Source organism: Mytilus californianus, unplaced genomic scaffold (assembly GCF_021869535.1).
Source record: "Mytilus californianus isolate M0D057914Y unplaced genomic scaffold, xbMytCali1.0.p SCAF_6, whole genome shotgun sequence".
NCBI classification, from domain to species: domain Eukaryota; kingdom Metazoa; phylum Mollusca; class Bivalvia; order Mytilida; family Mytilidae; genus Mytilus; species Mytilus californianus.
This window is the reverse complement of record NW_026262712.1, coordinates 76,852,054-76,866,845: the sequence shown is the minus strand read 5'-3', so window position 1 is coordinate 76,866,845 and position 14,792 is coordinate 76,852,054. Positions and strand designations below refer to the sequence as shown.

General features: G+C 31.8%; 1 protein-coding gene across 1 annotated transcript; it reads left to right on the top strand.

Moving 5' to 3' along the window:
• The first annotated feature begins 13 nt into the window (after positions 1–13).
• On the top strand, positions 14–14,792 carry LOC127704871 (PIN2/TERF1-interacting telomerase inhibitor 1-like). The gene is made up of 5 exons (XM_052209101.1): positions 14–162; positions 8,760–8,882; positions 11,318–11,474; positions 12,374–12,479; positions 13,474–14,792. Exons 1-5 carry the CDS (start codon positions 90–92, stop codon positions 14,731–14,733), a joined length of 1,719 nt encoding a protein of 572 aa, XP_052065061.1. The 5' UTR covers positions 14–89; the 3' UTR covers positions 14,734–14,792.

The following is a 14,792-nucleotide window of genomic DNA, read 5'->3' as shown; positions in this document are numbered from 1 at the left end:
ACTATTCATACTATTTAGTATTGCAGTAGACCAATCAAAAATCCGATATCTAAAAATAATACCGGAAGTTAAAGATTGCAATACACAAAATGTCAATGCTTGCAGAACCTCGAAGAAAACAAAAGCTATCTATTGACCCAAGAGGTTCAACCTGGAGTAAAGGTATTCGGGGTGTATTGAAGAATTGTCAAAGTTAATGGTTCGTCACCACATTTAATGGCAAAAAAAAAAAAGAAGTACGGGGACGCAAAATAAAGAACGAACTGTTTTTCACCACGTGTTCCTGAAGTTATGTTGGAAATAAATTTATAATTATACCCCCGATTTAAAAAAAGGGGGGTATACTGTTTTACCTTTGTCTGTCTGTCCGTCCGTCCGTCCCATGAATATTTTTCGTCGCATTTTTCTCAGGAACTACATGATAAGGATTATTATGTGGGATATCCCTTAAGGTTCATGTGGACCCTTTGGCTTTGGCTAAAATGGTTGTGTTTTTCACCACAGGCACTTGTTTCTGTCAAAGGGTATTTACTATACACACTGGTACGAAAAATCATTCATGATAGCGCTTGTAATTTTAGTTTTACGTCTCCTGCCCGACTTCGTTTCCCATTTTCGCGCAAAATAATTTGACTTTCACGTGTCACGCTTACAAAAAAATTGGCCCAGTTTACGCTTAAACCCCGATGAGACCCACTATCAAGTGATTCTCAACTGTTTGTTAATTTTATCATCTTCTGCAAGGACAAAAAAAAAAGTGCACAGCAAAATCCAGTTAAGTTCTTATTTTCTAAAACAGGAAATGTATTTGAATTTTATTTATTTAGAGCAAGCTATGCCTGAAATTAAAAATTTAATTCCAGAGGCACAGATTCGACTGTACTCCGAGTAAATAATGAGGTGAAATTGCAGCCATTTTAGCCAAAGGGTCCACATGAACCTGAAAGGGATATCCCTCATTTGGGATAATAATAATACAAACGGCCTACCATCAGTATTTAAAGATTTAAAGTGAACAAACTCTGTTTTGTATATTGTGGTTTTACTGTTTTTCTACATTATTTTTATTTAACTTAAGGTTCATGTAGACCTTGTGGCTAAAATGGCTGTGTTTACACCTCAAATATTACTACAGACAAACCTGTGAATCTGGAATAGTTTTAAGGCATAGCATGCCTTAGATAAATAAGATTCAAATGCATTTTTTGTTTTAAAAAATTAAAAACTTCAATAAAAAATATCTTGATTTATAAATGTTGAAATAATTAATATGTCATTTTTTTTGGTATCACGAAGTTGTCGTCGTCGTCCGAAGACATTTGGTTTCCGGACAATAACTTAAGTATTAGTAAATAGAAATCTATGAAATTTAAACATAAGGTTTATAACCACAAAAGGAAGGTTGGGATTGATTTTGGGGGTTATGGTCCCAACAGTTTAGGAATTAGGGGCCAAAAAGGGGCCCAAATAAGCATTTTTCTAGTTTCATGACAATAACTTGTGGAACAGTGTATGGATCTCTCTGAAATTATACCACAAGTTTCCATACCACAAAGGGATGGTTAGGATTGGCTTAGGGGGGTTATGGCTCAAACCCTTTAGGAATTAGGGGCCAAAATGGGGCCCAAAAAAGCATTTTTCTAGTTTCCAGACAATAACTTGTGGAACAGTGTATGGATCTCTCTGAAATTATACCACAAGTTTCCATACCCCAAAGGGATGGTCAGGATCAAGGCTTCCAAAACGGTCATATATTCCGGACATTTGTATAATGTCCAGTAAAAGTCCGGCTGGGCAAAGCATGAAACGGTCATCTACTCTTTAGTTTTCAAGGCTTTCTTAAAAGACGGTCATTTTAACATAATTCGCGATCTTTTTGACCCAACCGTTTGCCTTTAACAGCCACACATTTCTGGTCATAAAAGTGACATGATCATTAAGTACTATCAAAACAACCCCTGCTTTAATACCTTCTCATTTTAATCAAGGCTAATTAGTTGTCGAACAGCTGAAATTTACCTGTTCAGGTGACAGGTAACTATTTTGAACCGGACATTGATCGGTCTATTCAAAGTTTTTTTCTTACATTTCAGCGGTTTGCATCTAATTAATTTAGTCAAAAAGATTTAAATTATCGGAAATACATTCACAAATATGATTTGATGAAAAAATTAAAAAGGTGAAAATGAAAAATCGTCATAACCATGTTGTTTGAACCTAGAGACATGTCTCTGTTCGAACTAGTACACGTGTGCGCAGGTGTGAAATTTAATTATGCATCCTAATTTCTTCAAAAAATGCTTAAATTGTCATTGATACCTTTATCTCATGTTTATTTCGAATATTTTCTTGAAGAAATAACGTAGAAAGAGCTACTTCCACTCATTCATGCTTTGCAAACGTACACGGAATTTACGTATCCGTCTCTGGTCCATGTTTTAACATTGTCAAGATAACATCTGGTATTAGATTTAAAAACGAAAGTAAAGTTTTTGACAACATTATTTTGCACAAATAAAGAGTCTAAGGCAGATATAAGTACGCCGATGTTGCACACTTCGAATGATGCACTGCCAATTTAACACTTTACGTCAGAACTTCGAATTTGAATCAAAGTTTTTTTTTTATGTCATATGAATGTCAATCATTGGGATGGCCAACTCGGCAACTGATTACCATAATTGCCTTTTGTTTATTTTGTCTTGAGGGATTAAAATTGGGATAATATATAAAATGTCCGGCTGGCTAAAAATAATTTTGGAAGCCCTGGTCAGGATTGGCTTTGGGGGGTTATGGCTCAAACTGTTTAGGAATTAGGGGCAAAAAAGTGGGAAAAACAAGGGTTTCCTGGTTAACACATGGTTAATGGACAATTGAAAAAAAGTACTATATTTTGTTTGGATAACCTCCTTTACACTGCTTTTAAATTATGTATACAGAAATATTGTATTGTCTTGAGGTGATTAGCTGTCAATTTATTTTTAGAAGTTACTTTTTAAAAATGCTGAGTAAGGAATATTAATTTTAGCCATGATTATGTATGTCATATTCTATTTTAAGACTTATGATGTATTTAAATGGGTAATTATGGTTGCAAACTCCATTGGAAATTTGAATTGAGATTATGACCATATCTTGATCTTGAGGGAAAGAATTTTTTTGGGAAAAAGGGGGGGGGGGGGGGTAAAAAAGAAATTGTGAGGGGAGGTGACAATTTTTTCTCATTTCAGATTTCAGAAATTAAAAAGAAAATTTCTTCAAATTTATTTTTTTTTTGGGGGAGGGGTCAATTTGCAACAGCATAGTGTATTACACAAAAGCAAAAAAAAAAGGGGGGGGTTATTTTTTTTTTTTTTTTGGAGGGGGGTGGGTGTCAATTCGCAACAGCATAGTGTATTGCACAAAAGCAAAAAACTGAATATAAATTCAAATCATATAACCAATTCTAAGTTCTTTGACTACAGTTATTTTGTGTCAGAAACCTATTATCATTTATGTGTCAAATATTTAATTACAATCCAAATTCAGACCTGTATCAAGCGAGAATATTTTGTCCATTTTTGCCCCAACTGTTCAGGGTTGGAACTCTGCGGTCGTATCCAGCTGTGCTCGGCGAAGCAATTTATTTCATGTTGGTAAACTGGTGTTTTTTAATGGTTGGAGTGTGTGTGTGTGTGTGTATGTTTTTATTGTGTTTAATCTCTAGTGTTCATAATTGGTTTTCAATCAAAGTAAACTTTGATTGACAGTTAATGGCTTTTTTAAATGGATTAATTAGGATAAAGGGTAATAATATTACAATGATCACATCAAACAGGTAGCCTGAGTTTTATGTGCAAACTTTTATTATATGTAATTTTTTGATAACTTAGAACTATATAATAAGATAAACAAAGTACACAAAAAGCATCAATATCACACATAGAGCCCCAGTAGTTGTGAAGTCAGTGGACATTTGGTTAATTACAATGTCATGTAATTACAGGTAGTTATTTTCTTAATTAGTGTTATGGGTGATAGAAAATGTGTCAACAGTACAAGTGCCAGTAATTAGTTTATAGGTAATTAAAAAGGTGTCAACAGTACACCCTCCAGTAATTAGTTTAAAGGTAATTAATAAGGTGTCAACTGTACACCCGTTTGTAATTAGTTTAAAGGTAATTAAAAAGGTGTCAACTGTACACATTGCAGTATTCAGCTGTTGTCATAGGTCATGTTCATTAAAATAAGTCTTGCATATGAAACAAATTTAAGAAAAGGGAAAACAAGTGGTAACTTTTCTATATTAACTGAAATCAGTCATAATTTTCTTCTTTTTTATGCACCCGCCGTAGCGGAGGGGGCATTAAGTTTTACCCTTGTACGTACGTCCCAAAGTTGGTTTCCGTTCTCTAACTTGAGTTTGCCTCAACCAAATGTTATGGAACTTATACACAATGCTTATTACAACAAAACACAGATCAAGTTTGAATTTTGGTGGCGTCACTTTAACCGTTCTAGAGTTATGCCCTTTATAAATGGAAAAATTGCAAAACTTTTAGTTTACCGTTCTCTAACTTAAGTTTGCTTCAACCAAATGTTATGAAACTTATACACAATGCATATTACCACAAAACACAGATCAAGTTTGAATTTTGGTGGCATTACTTTAACCGTTCTAGAGTTATGCCCCTTTATAAATGGAAAAATTGCAAAATTTTTAGTTTCTGTTCTTTAACTTAAGTTTGCCTCAACCAAATGTTATGAAACTTATACATAAATGCTTATTACCAAAAAACACAGATCAAGTTTGAAATTTGGTGGCGTCTCTTTAACTGTTCTAGAGTTATGGCCCTTTATAAATGGAAAAATTGCAAAATTTTTATTTTCTTCTAAATGTCAAGTAATTTTAAAATTGGAGTTATCTTCCTTTGTCCATGATTATAGTTGAATCAACTACAATCAATGCTTTATACAATGCAATGTTTAATTTTGACTTCCAGTGATAAAACACAGATCAAGTTGAATTTGGGTAGTGTCATTTTAACCATTATTGAGTTATGCCCCTTTATATTTCGAAAGATTGCAAAAGTTTTTGTTTGCATTCTGTAACTTAAGTTTGCCCCAACCAAACGTTATGAAACCTATACACAATATTCATTACCAAAAAACTAAGATCAAGTACAAATTTTTTGTTTCCGTTTTCTAACTTTAGTTTGCCTCAACCAAATGTTATGAAACTTATACACAATGCTTATTACTACATAATACAGATTAAGTACGAAATTTGGTGGCAACACTTTTACCATTCTTGAGTTATGTCCCTTTATAAACATAAAAAATGCTGATTTTTTTAGTTTGTATCAACCAAATGTTATAAAACTTACACACAACTGTTCTAGAGTTATGTGTGTTTACGAATAGAATAAAATGCTCCGCTGGGCGCAGCTTGATACGACCGCAGAGGTCGTTCCCTGAAAAGTTTGGGCAAGTATGGACACAACATTCAAGCTTGATACACACTGAATTTGGATTGTGATTAAATATTTGACACAGCATAGGTTTCTGACACAGAATGAATGTTGTCTAAGAACTTATAAATTATTAATTGACCTATTCAAACCATATTATTATTATTTGCTTTTACATATAAATCAGAAATAACCAATTTAAAATGGAAAATTATAAGGTGTCAGACCACCAATTAAATATCCCTTATATCTGTTCAACCAAATTTTGCAATTTTCATAGCTTTCTAAATATTTTACCTTAAGTTTAACTTCATAGAAACCAGGTATATCCTGAATTGTACATGTATCAGCTTTCTGCATGCCAATTTTCAACATACATTTAAAGCCTTCTAAGAAAAAAACTGACCTTCAAAAAGAGGTACTCCAAAAATAACCCCTGGTTTTCTGGAAATCTTAAATTAGTATACTATGGAGTGCATTAATCCTCAATTTTTAATGCAAACTCATAGACAAGTAAATTTTGGCTCAAAATGGTCTCAATATATTTCTCTTTCACCAAAAGTTTCATTTCTGCAAATTTGTTGGTTAGTTTAAGTAAACAAGGACATCAAAAGCACTATTTTGTGTCAGAGTAGGGCTACTTTTACATACGTTCTAAATTAGAGGGAGTAATTGGTGGTCTGACACCTATAAAGAAATGTTGTAATCTCTTGAAGTGATTAGCTGTACATTTATTTTTTGAAGTTATATTATATGTTGACAAAGGAATTTTATTTTTAGATATTACTATTAAATTTTGCTGATCAAGGTTTTCTCATTTTAGCCATGACTATGATGTCATTTTCTATTTTTATACTTTTATGATGTATTTAAATGGGCTTTTATGGTTACAAAGTCCATTGGAAATTTTGAAAGCAAATTTAAATTTAAAATATGCGCTTAATTTTCCATTATCTTTTGAATAGCAATTTATATAAAACTGCAAAATTTAGTATGGGTTCATATAGTGCTATGATGTCGTTTGCATCGTCATCAACTGAAAACACATTTTCCGAACAATAACTTTAGTTTACGTGAATGGATCTCTATAAATTTTTTTAAGAAGGTTCAATACAATAAAAGGAAGATTGGGATTTATTTGGCAGATGATTGTCCCAACCGTTTATGAATTAGGAGCCCAAAAGGGACACGAAACAAGCATTTTTCTACTTTCAGGATAATAACTTGAGTATAAGTATTTCAATTGCTCTGAAATTGTATCACAATGTTTAATACCACAAGTACAAGGTTGGGATTCATTTTGGGGGTTATGGTGCCAACAGATTAGGATTTAAGGGTCAAAAAGGGGCCTAAAACAAGCATTTTTGTAGCTTCCAGACAATAGCTTGTGTAATAAGTGTATGGATCTGTCTGACATTGTACATGTACATCAAGGTTCCATATCACAAAGGGAAGGCTGGGATTGAGTTTGGGGGTAGTTGTCCCAAACATGCAGGAATTAAGTGCAAAAAAAGAGCCAAAACAATCATTTTTAAAGTTTCCAGACAATAACTTATGTTTTTAAATAAAAGTGTATGGATCTCTCTAATATTGTACTACAAGGTTCCATACTACAAAGGAAAGACTGGGATTGAGTTTGATGATTAATGCTCCAAGGGGGATTCAAAAAGTTTGAAAGGGGGGGTTTCCAATATTTTTTAATCAGTTCGTATTTTTTTTTCAACATTTTTAAATTTCAAATTTTTGAAAAATTTTAAGGAGAAATCTTCAATTGCACAGTATTGCGCATTAGATTTGTAAAATCTTTGACCACATTTATTTTGAGTCAGAAACTTTTATTATGGCAAAAATTTTATCACAATCCAAATTCAGATACTATCAAGCTTGAGTATTGTGTCCAAATTTGCCACAACTGTTCAGGGTTCCACCACTGCGGTCGTATCAGGCTGCGCTCAGCGAAGCATTTTACTTGAAAAGGGTTCATATTTTGTTTTCAAAAATTTCCAATTTTTGAAAAGTTTCAAGAAGAAATCTTCAATTGCACAGTATTGCACATTAGATTTGTAAGATCTTTGACCACATTTATTTTGTGTCAGAAACCTATATTATGTCATAAATTTTATCACAATCCAAATTCAGATAGTATTAAGCTTGAATATTGTGTCCAAATTTGCCCCAACTGTTCAGGGTTCGACCACTGTGGTCGTATAAGGCTGCGCTCAGCAAAGCATTTCATTTATCAAGCCTTCCACGGGTTTTGCCAGGGAATAATACACATTGTATTAACATAGTCCTAGCGTAGAAATGTTTGCTTGAATTAAGGGTCAAAACATACCGTGACTTATAATAGACTGTCTTATTGTCCTTACAGTTAAAGTTATATTCTCTATTTTTTTTTCACCATATTCGTTGAAAAAGTAAATTTAAAAAAAAAAATAAAAGATTTACTTTTTGCGCTGTCAACATGTAAAAAATCGAAATATATACGGTAAATATAGAAAATTTTATCTCATGAATGTAAAAAGTTGCATGTCTGTTCGTTTTATTTTCTTACTAGCAGATGGTAATTAGCTTTCAAAATTAGTCATCAGCGCGCTAAAGATTACGTTAAAATATGATTAAAGACCAAGACTTTAAATGATTGTACTTTAAATTCCCACATGCAATACCAGGAGTTAACGCCACGTACTACAGGAAGTAGTCAATAAAAAAATTATTAATTATTGATTTTCTTCTTTATTACTGCACATATACATGATATAGTGATAAAACTTTGTGAATATGTGTTTTATGTTATAATGAACATATTTAAACTATAAGTAAAAAATAGTGAATTTTCCCTTTGAAGTCTTCTAGTAGTCGAAGTTTGCAATTTAACTAACATGCTGATTTTGTGAGGTGGATTTTATTATAGTCCAGGTTTGTTATGGGCTGAGTTATCAGGTAGTCCAATCAATACATGATCCTCCGATTTGTGCTTTTTTGCGGAAAATTTGATGTCACAAAGCAAATATCTTTCTGTCACATTGTCCTATGACAAGTTTCCCACCAAATGACCCCAGTTCAAACGGGGCAGTTCATGAATTAAAATCTGAATTGGAAAATCTTCTTTATTAAAAACTGAACTGGATTTCGCTGTGTTTTTTTTTTTTGTTCCTTTCCTGCAAAATAAACTAAGTTGGAACTCCCCTCAAATAATGAATGTAGTGAACTGTTTTGATTGACAGTGCATCTAGATAATAAGCAGTTTAATTTTATATTTCAAAAACCAACATAAATTGTTTATTTTAACTTCTTGAAATATTTCAGATGAATCTAAATTTGGACAGAAGATGTTGGAGAAGTTTGGATGGTCTAAAGGAAAGGGACTTGGGGCAAAAGAAGACGGGCTAGTAGATCATGTAAAAGTATCTCTGAAAAACGACAATCACGGTTAGAATTAATTTTGTCTGTTGGTTGTTCAAAATTTATTTTAAATTATAATGGAATTATATAAATTGGATTAAGAAAAGCTTTGATGTGATGTCTTATTTAGCTAAAGCAGACACCAAGGAATGCACCATTTTACAACAAAGCAAACTGGGACACAATAAAAAAAAAAGTAAATAACCTCAATTATACAATACAAAAAAAGCTTAACACACATACTGTTGATGAACTTTGGCAAGAATTTAAAGCAAAACTTAACCAACTAGTCCGTGAGCCTTTTCAACATCCCAGTAAAAAACATGGAATACAGCTGCAACAATCATGACAATTAGTTTCATCTATCCTGTTCTGTAAATTAATGAAAATTAGACAGCCACTTTATAAAAAAATGAAAAAACTCTTGAATTAGTAACATGAGAAACAAATATAAGCAACTCAAACATTGGGTACAAAAACAACTTAGACAATCGTATTAGGTCCGAGGACACAGTTATGGTCCTTTGATTTTCGTTGTCTACACATATAGTCCCTAGTGTGGACAGTGTATAACTTGCGAATTTTTTTCATACACTTTCCAAATTTATTTCTTTATATTTTATGCATAAAATATTAAGTAAGGGGATGAAATTACATGTTAAAAAAATTTGGGTGCTGAATCTTTATGTTAAGTAATGATTTGGTCCAGTTAAAAAAGTCAAAAATTAGTATGTCTGAAGCTGTCAAACTGAATTTTAGACCCCCTTAACATAGAATTGTCAATATTTTGAGTTAGGGGACGACCATTTGATATTCTGGTGGGGGCCAGGAGGATTTTGAAAATAAATAACTCAGCCTTGATAATCACAAAAAATAAATGGTTTGTTCTGTGGTAGTTTGAAAATAAATAACCTGACTTGCAATGTATTAAAAATAAATAACTCGGCAGGTCTATTTGAGAGCATGAGATTGCACCAGATTCTTCATAAAATTCAACTTTTTTTTCAAAAAAAATCGGGAATCACTTCCCAAATCTTTGAATAATAAAAGTATAAATATTATTTAAAATACTTGAAATGTCTGAAAAATGGGTTTCATTTAACTTGAGGTTTATTGTCTCAGGAACACTGAACTCACTTTTATTACATATGGCAGTAACTACATTCAGGCAAATGCCTCATGTAGGAAATTTCAAAACCAAAAGCTTGTCTTCATATCAAATTGTTTTCACGGCAAGTGTCTTGCAAGAAGCAAGTTCTGTTCTCCCTCAGACGTAGCTTCTGTTTTTTGGGGATCAATGTTTCTTATTTATTTGTCTTTTGTTCATTGATTGCCCTTCTGTATTCTGTTAGTGTTGCATTCCTTTTGTAATTTAGTAATTTTGTTATTAACTTGATCAAGAGTTTAAAAAAAACAGCAGCCACATACTTAACTATGTGAATTAAATTTTTGCTTTATCTTTGTCTTTTGATGTTGTTTCTAAAAACTTAAGTCTTACACTGAATTTATACATGTTGCTTTGAGACCAAAATATTGTCAAAAAATGATTAAAACAGAACTTTCATTTTCAGATTAAGAAAGGGTATGGGAAACACATTTTGCATCATTAGTTCTATAGCAACTTGGGGCCTTCAGCGGCTCCAAAACCCTTCAAATTTTTTTTAGCCTCGCTCCGCTCGGCATAAATGCTTTTGCAATACTTTTAAAAGACACTAATTACAGCCAAACTTTAATATCTTGTATGTATGCAATACATGTATATGCAGTTGGGAATTCAGAAGATTCATTTCTACAGAAGATGATGATCAATTCTGATTAAATGGTACATAATGATTGGACTATTCATGTATTATTTATAATAAAAAATGAATTTAAAAATTGTATGTTTTCAAATATTATAAATATAGTTGTGAAAATAAATAATCAGTCCCTTGCTTTAATGAAAATGAAAAATCTTGCTTCAACAGTGCAGAAAATAGATAATTTGTCCTCTTAGTTTACAAAACCGATCAAAAACAAATCCTCCTGGCCCCCCCCAGAATATCAAATGGTCGTCCCCTTAGAGCAGGTAGACTTTTCTATAATTTTGATATTATTTGTCCCAATAGTAGTACACTACACTGTAAAAATCTTTTTGAGATAGAACGGGTGCGATTTTTTTTAATTTGAATTTATTGCCTAAAATAAATACGCTACGAAATAACTGTGTTCTCGGGCCATACTGCCAGTACATTGAAAATATTGTTACATCAAAACCTAACGAAAACAATTTTTCCAACATGAACAAATTTTGGTCTGCAAAGTACATAATTACAAGTATAAGCTTGGTGGTCAGGAAAGTGTCTACTTTGTAAGACCCTTTTATGCGCACATGAATCTTATGTGACAGTTAAAGAATTCTACAGTTTTAAGATGTAAGACATAATAAAATTGATATCTCTTTTAATGTCTTTTTTTTTAAGGTCTTGGATGTTCTAAAAGTCAAGTAGATAACTGGATAGCACACCAGGATGACTTTAATGCTCTCCTAGCCAACCTTAATCAATCTAACACACAGAATGATACTGATAAAGTATCTAGTCTTGAAAACAAATCAAAAACATCGAAAAGTCGTGTACAGTAAGTGTGTTTGTTTTTAAGCTGAGAAATTATTTTATAATCTCGTTTGTTAAAAGATATTTCTATTTAAATGATAAAATAGGTTTGTGTCATCTGGAAAATTTCCAGATTTTATGTATCATTATTGGTTTTATCAAAAAGCACCTGTCGCTTGTAACAATGTTGAGTAAGGCAAGAATTAAAAAAACAACCGAGTATGAAAATCCTAAGAAATACAAAACAAATGTTTTGTAATAAAATGAATTGATTAAGGTGTTTACAGAGTCTAAAAAATTTCTACACTTGTTCGATATATTTTTCTTGTCAAAACATCAAATGATGCATGAGTACCGACTAGCAAATGATGTCACATGTAATTGAATTTTTGTTCCTATGACGAAATGACTTGTAACAAACGTATTAATGCTAATATTTATGTAGACGGGTATAAAAATTGATAATTGTCTTTTAAATTAATTTTTAGATCTGCCATTTTAGTGAAAAAAAGATGATATTGTCCAATCCAAATCAGTACATGTAATACAAACAAATTGCATAGGTTTATTTATTGTTGCGTAAAAGAGGTTTCTTGACATGTGTTTAGTTGTGTTTTACAGATTAAAAAAGAACGTAAAAATAATTTCTCAGATGACAAATCACTGCAAATAGCATGAAACATGTACATAAACTTTCTGTGAATTAACAAACTATTTACAACTTTATTATTACCAGAGTCAATTTGTACTTATAAAATGATATTTATTTGTGATATTAATAATAGCTTTGAAGATGATATGGCAAACATGCTAAAATGTGTACAATTTTCCATTAGTATAAGTTTTCTATGGTATTTGATTGGTAATTAAATGACATCATGTTCTCTACCTTTTTTCATAGTGATTTATCTTGTCATATTTCAGTTACCAGAAGTTTACAAAAGGTAAAGACCTTTCTGCAAAATCCAGTCAAGACCTTGATTGTATATTTGGTAGACGTACAACAAAAACAGAAGATACCACAGGCTCAGTAAGGATTGACTTGCAAATTCTACACTGATCGGAATTTTTTAATAAGAAAACTATCTAGATGTTCTCATAATGAGTGAAATGTACTCAAGAGGATTTTATACACCACATACAATAGTAGTGGGGGCATTATGTGTTTTCTGGTCTGTATCCTTCTGTTCGTTATTTCATCATTCGCCCGCCCTTACTAGGTTAAGTGTTTGGTCAAGTTGGTTTACCATGACATTGTAGTCACATCAACTTGAAGTTTAGTACACATGTTCATTATCATGTGAACTTTTTGAATTATATACAAATTTTAATTTTGGCCCTGATGTCATGGTTCACTGAACAAGGAAATCTATAGTTCAAGCTGGGGGTGTTCTATGGACTGATATTCTTGTTTTAACTCATAATAAATCTATGCACAATAAAGTATGATGTGTAAGCTGTCACAGTGAAGTGGCTCTTGATAAAACAATGTGAATGAGTCAACATTTGAAGTTTATTGTTGATATTGAATGCAGTGCAAGAAAATATAAAGAGATGAACAGAAACTATTACTGCAGATAAATTGATCATGATATTAAAACATCATCATAGGCAATTGGGCACATTTGAATATACAATTTTGGTCTTGTCCAGCATACATCTGGTCATTGTTTTCCCTCTTGCATGTTTGTTGGATATTTAACATAAGGCTTATACATTGTTGTATCTTAATAAGAAAATGAGCTTCTTGTTAATTGAGTTTTTCCAGAAAAATGTCCAATTGATCACAGAAATTTGAATTAAAAAAATAGGTTTTCCTGCACTTTTAGTCATTTCAGCTACTCCTTCTTGGTTTATTGCAAAAAAATTGAACTTTGTATATTGTTCAATCCTAACATGCAGATGTATAATTTGGGTAGAATGTTCCAATTGATTTAGTTTTTCCAGCTTTGTATTTTCATCCTTTATACCTAGGTATAATATTCAAATTTCATAGAATATTAAATATTTTTATTCAATTACAGGAAATTCCAGATAACGAAAGTGATATGGATCCCAAGGAGAAAGTTAAAGGTGGATTTATTACAGTTAACAGTGAACAGAGCATTCAAGATTACTTTGCTAAGAAAATGACAATTTTAAAAAAAGGCAGAAGTTCTAGTGAACCAGAATTACATTCTATATTGAAAGGTCATGATAAAGAAAATGCAAGTTTTCTGGATGACAAATCTTCTGATGATTCAGTCAGCAATTCATCATCTAAACGTGTAAGTTTTATGATTGGTATAGATGAAGATAGTACAGACAGCAAATCAAACAGCGATGAAGAAAAGATAGATTTTCAAAGTAGTGATGAAGAGTTAGATTCAAAGTCCATAAAGAAGAAAAATAAGAAAAGAAAGCATGAAAAGGTTGATAAAGAACAAACAATTGAAGAAAATGCGGTTGAAACTTGCCAGAATGATGTAAAAAAATCAAAGAAATCTAAGTTAAGTAAAAATGAAAGGGATATGAACACAGAGGAACAAGTTGAAGCAAGTACAAGTGACAAAAAGAGAAAGAAGCGAAAGATTTGTTCAGAGGAAGACAAAACGGAACATTTAGAGGAACTAGTTCAAGGTCAGAATGAGACCGAAAGAAATTTAAGGGACAGACTTACTGGTAGTGATGAAAGTACTGGAGCAAGTGAAAGGAAGAAGAAGAGAAAAAGCAAAGATAGAAATGATCAAGAGTTTGTTGATAAAAGAATTCAGAAAGCAAAATTAATGAATGCTTTAGGTAACTTCACAAAAGAACATTGTCCTGAATTTGTTTTGGATGACCATTTCAATAAACAAAAAGATACACCCAAAGAAATTTCGAATTTGACTTCAGAAGAAGAAAACAAAAAGAAAAAGAAAAGAAAAAATAAGAAAAAGTCACAAGAGAAAAACAAAAATAAAACTATAAAAACTTCAGGTGATAACTGTAGTTCAAATAAACAGAATGATTTAGCAAATAAAGAAGGAAATAAAGAGAAATCAAAAAGAAAAAGAAAGAAAAATAAGAAAAAAGGACAATCAAAATCCAGTGAGAAAAATTTACTTGATGGGAGTAAAATGAGTCCAACAGAGACAGGACAAGGTATCCCTATGGTACCAAAAGTTATGAAGGAATTACAAACTGCATTTAAAGGATCCAGTATGTCTAATATTGAAGGCTATGCTTCATTGACAGGGTATAATGAAACAAAGGTGGATAAAAAGATAAAAAAGAAAATGAAACAATTAAAGAAAAACAAATGAAATACATTTATCTAGATTTTAGTGAATATGTGATGAAATATTAAAATTATTAAATCTTA

Bases quoted from the DNA above. Each gene is read 5' to 3' on its own strand.
- LOC127704871 (XM_052209101.1), top strand. From the start codon at position 90: ATGTCAATGCTTGCAGAACCTCGAAGAAAACAAAAGCTATCTATTGAC. The intron at 163-8,759 runs GTATTCGGGGTG...GAAATATTTCAG, and splicing joins AGGTTCAACCTGGAGTAAAG to ATGAATCTAAATTTGGACAG. The intron at 11,475-12,373 runs GTAAGTGTGTTT...GTCATATTTCAG, and splicing joins ACATCGAAAAGTCGTGTACA to TTACCAGAAGTTTACAAAAG.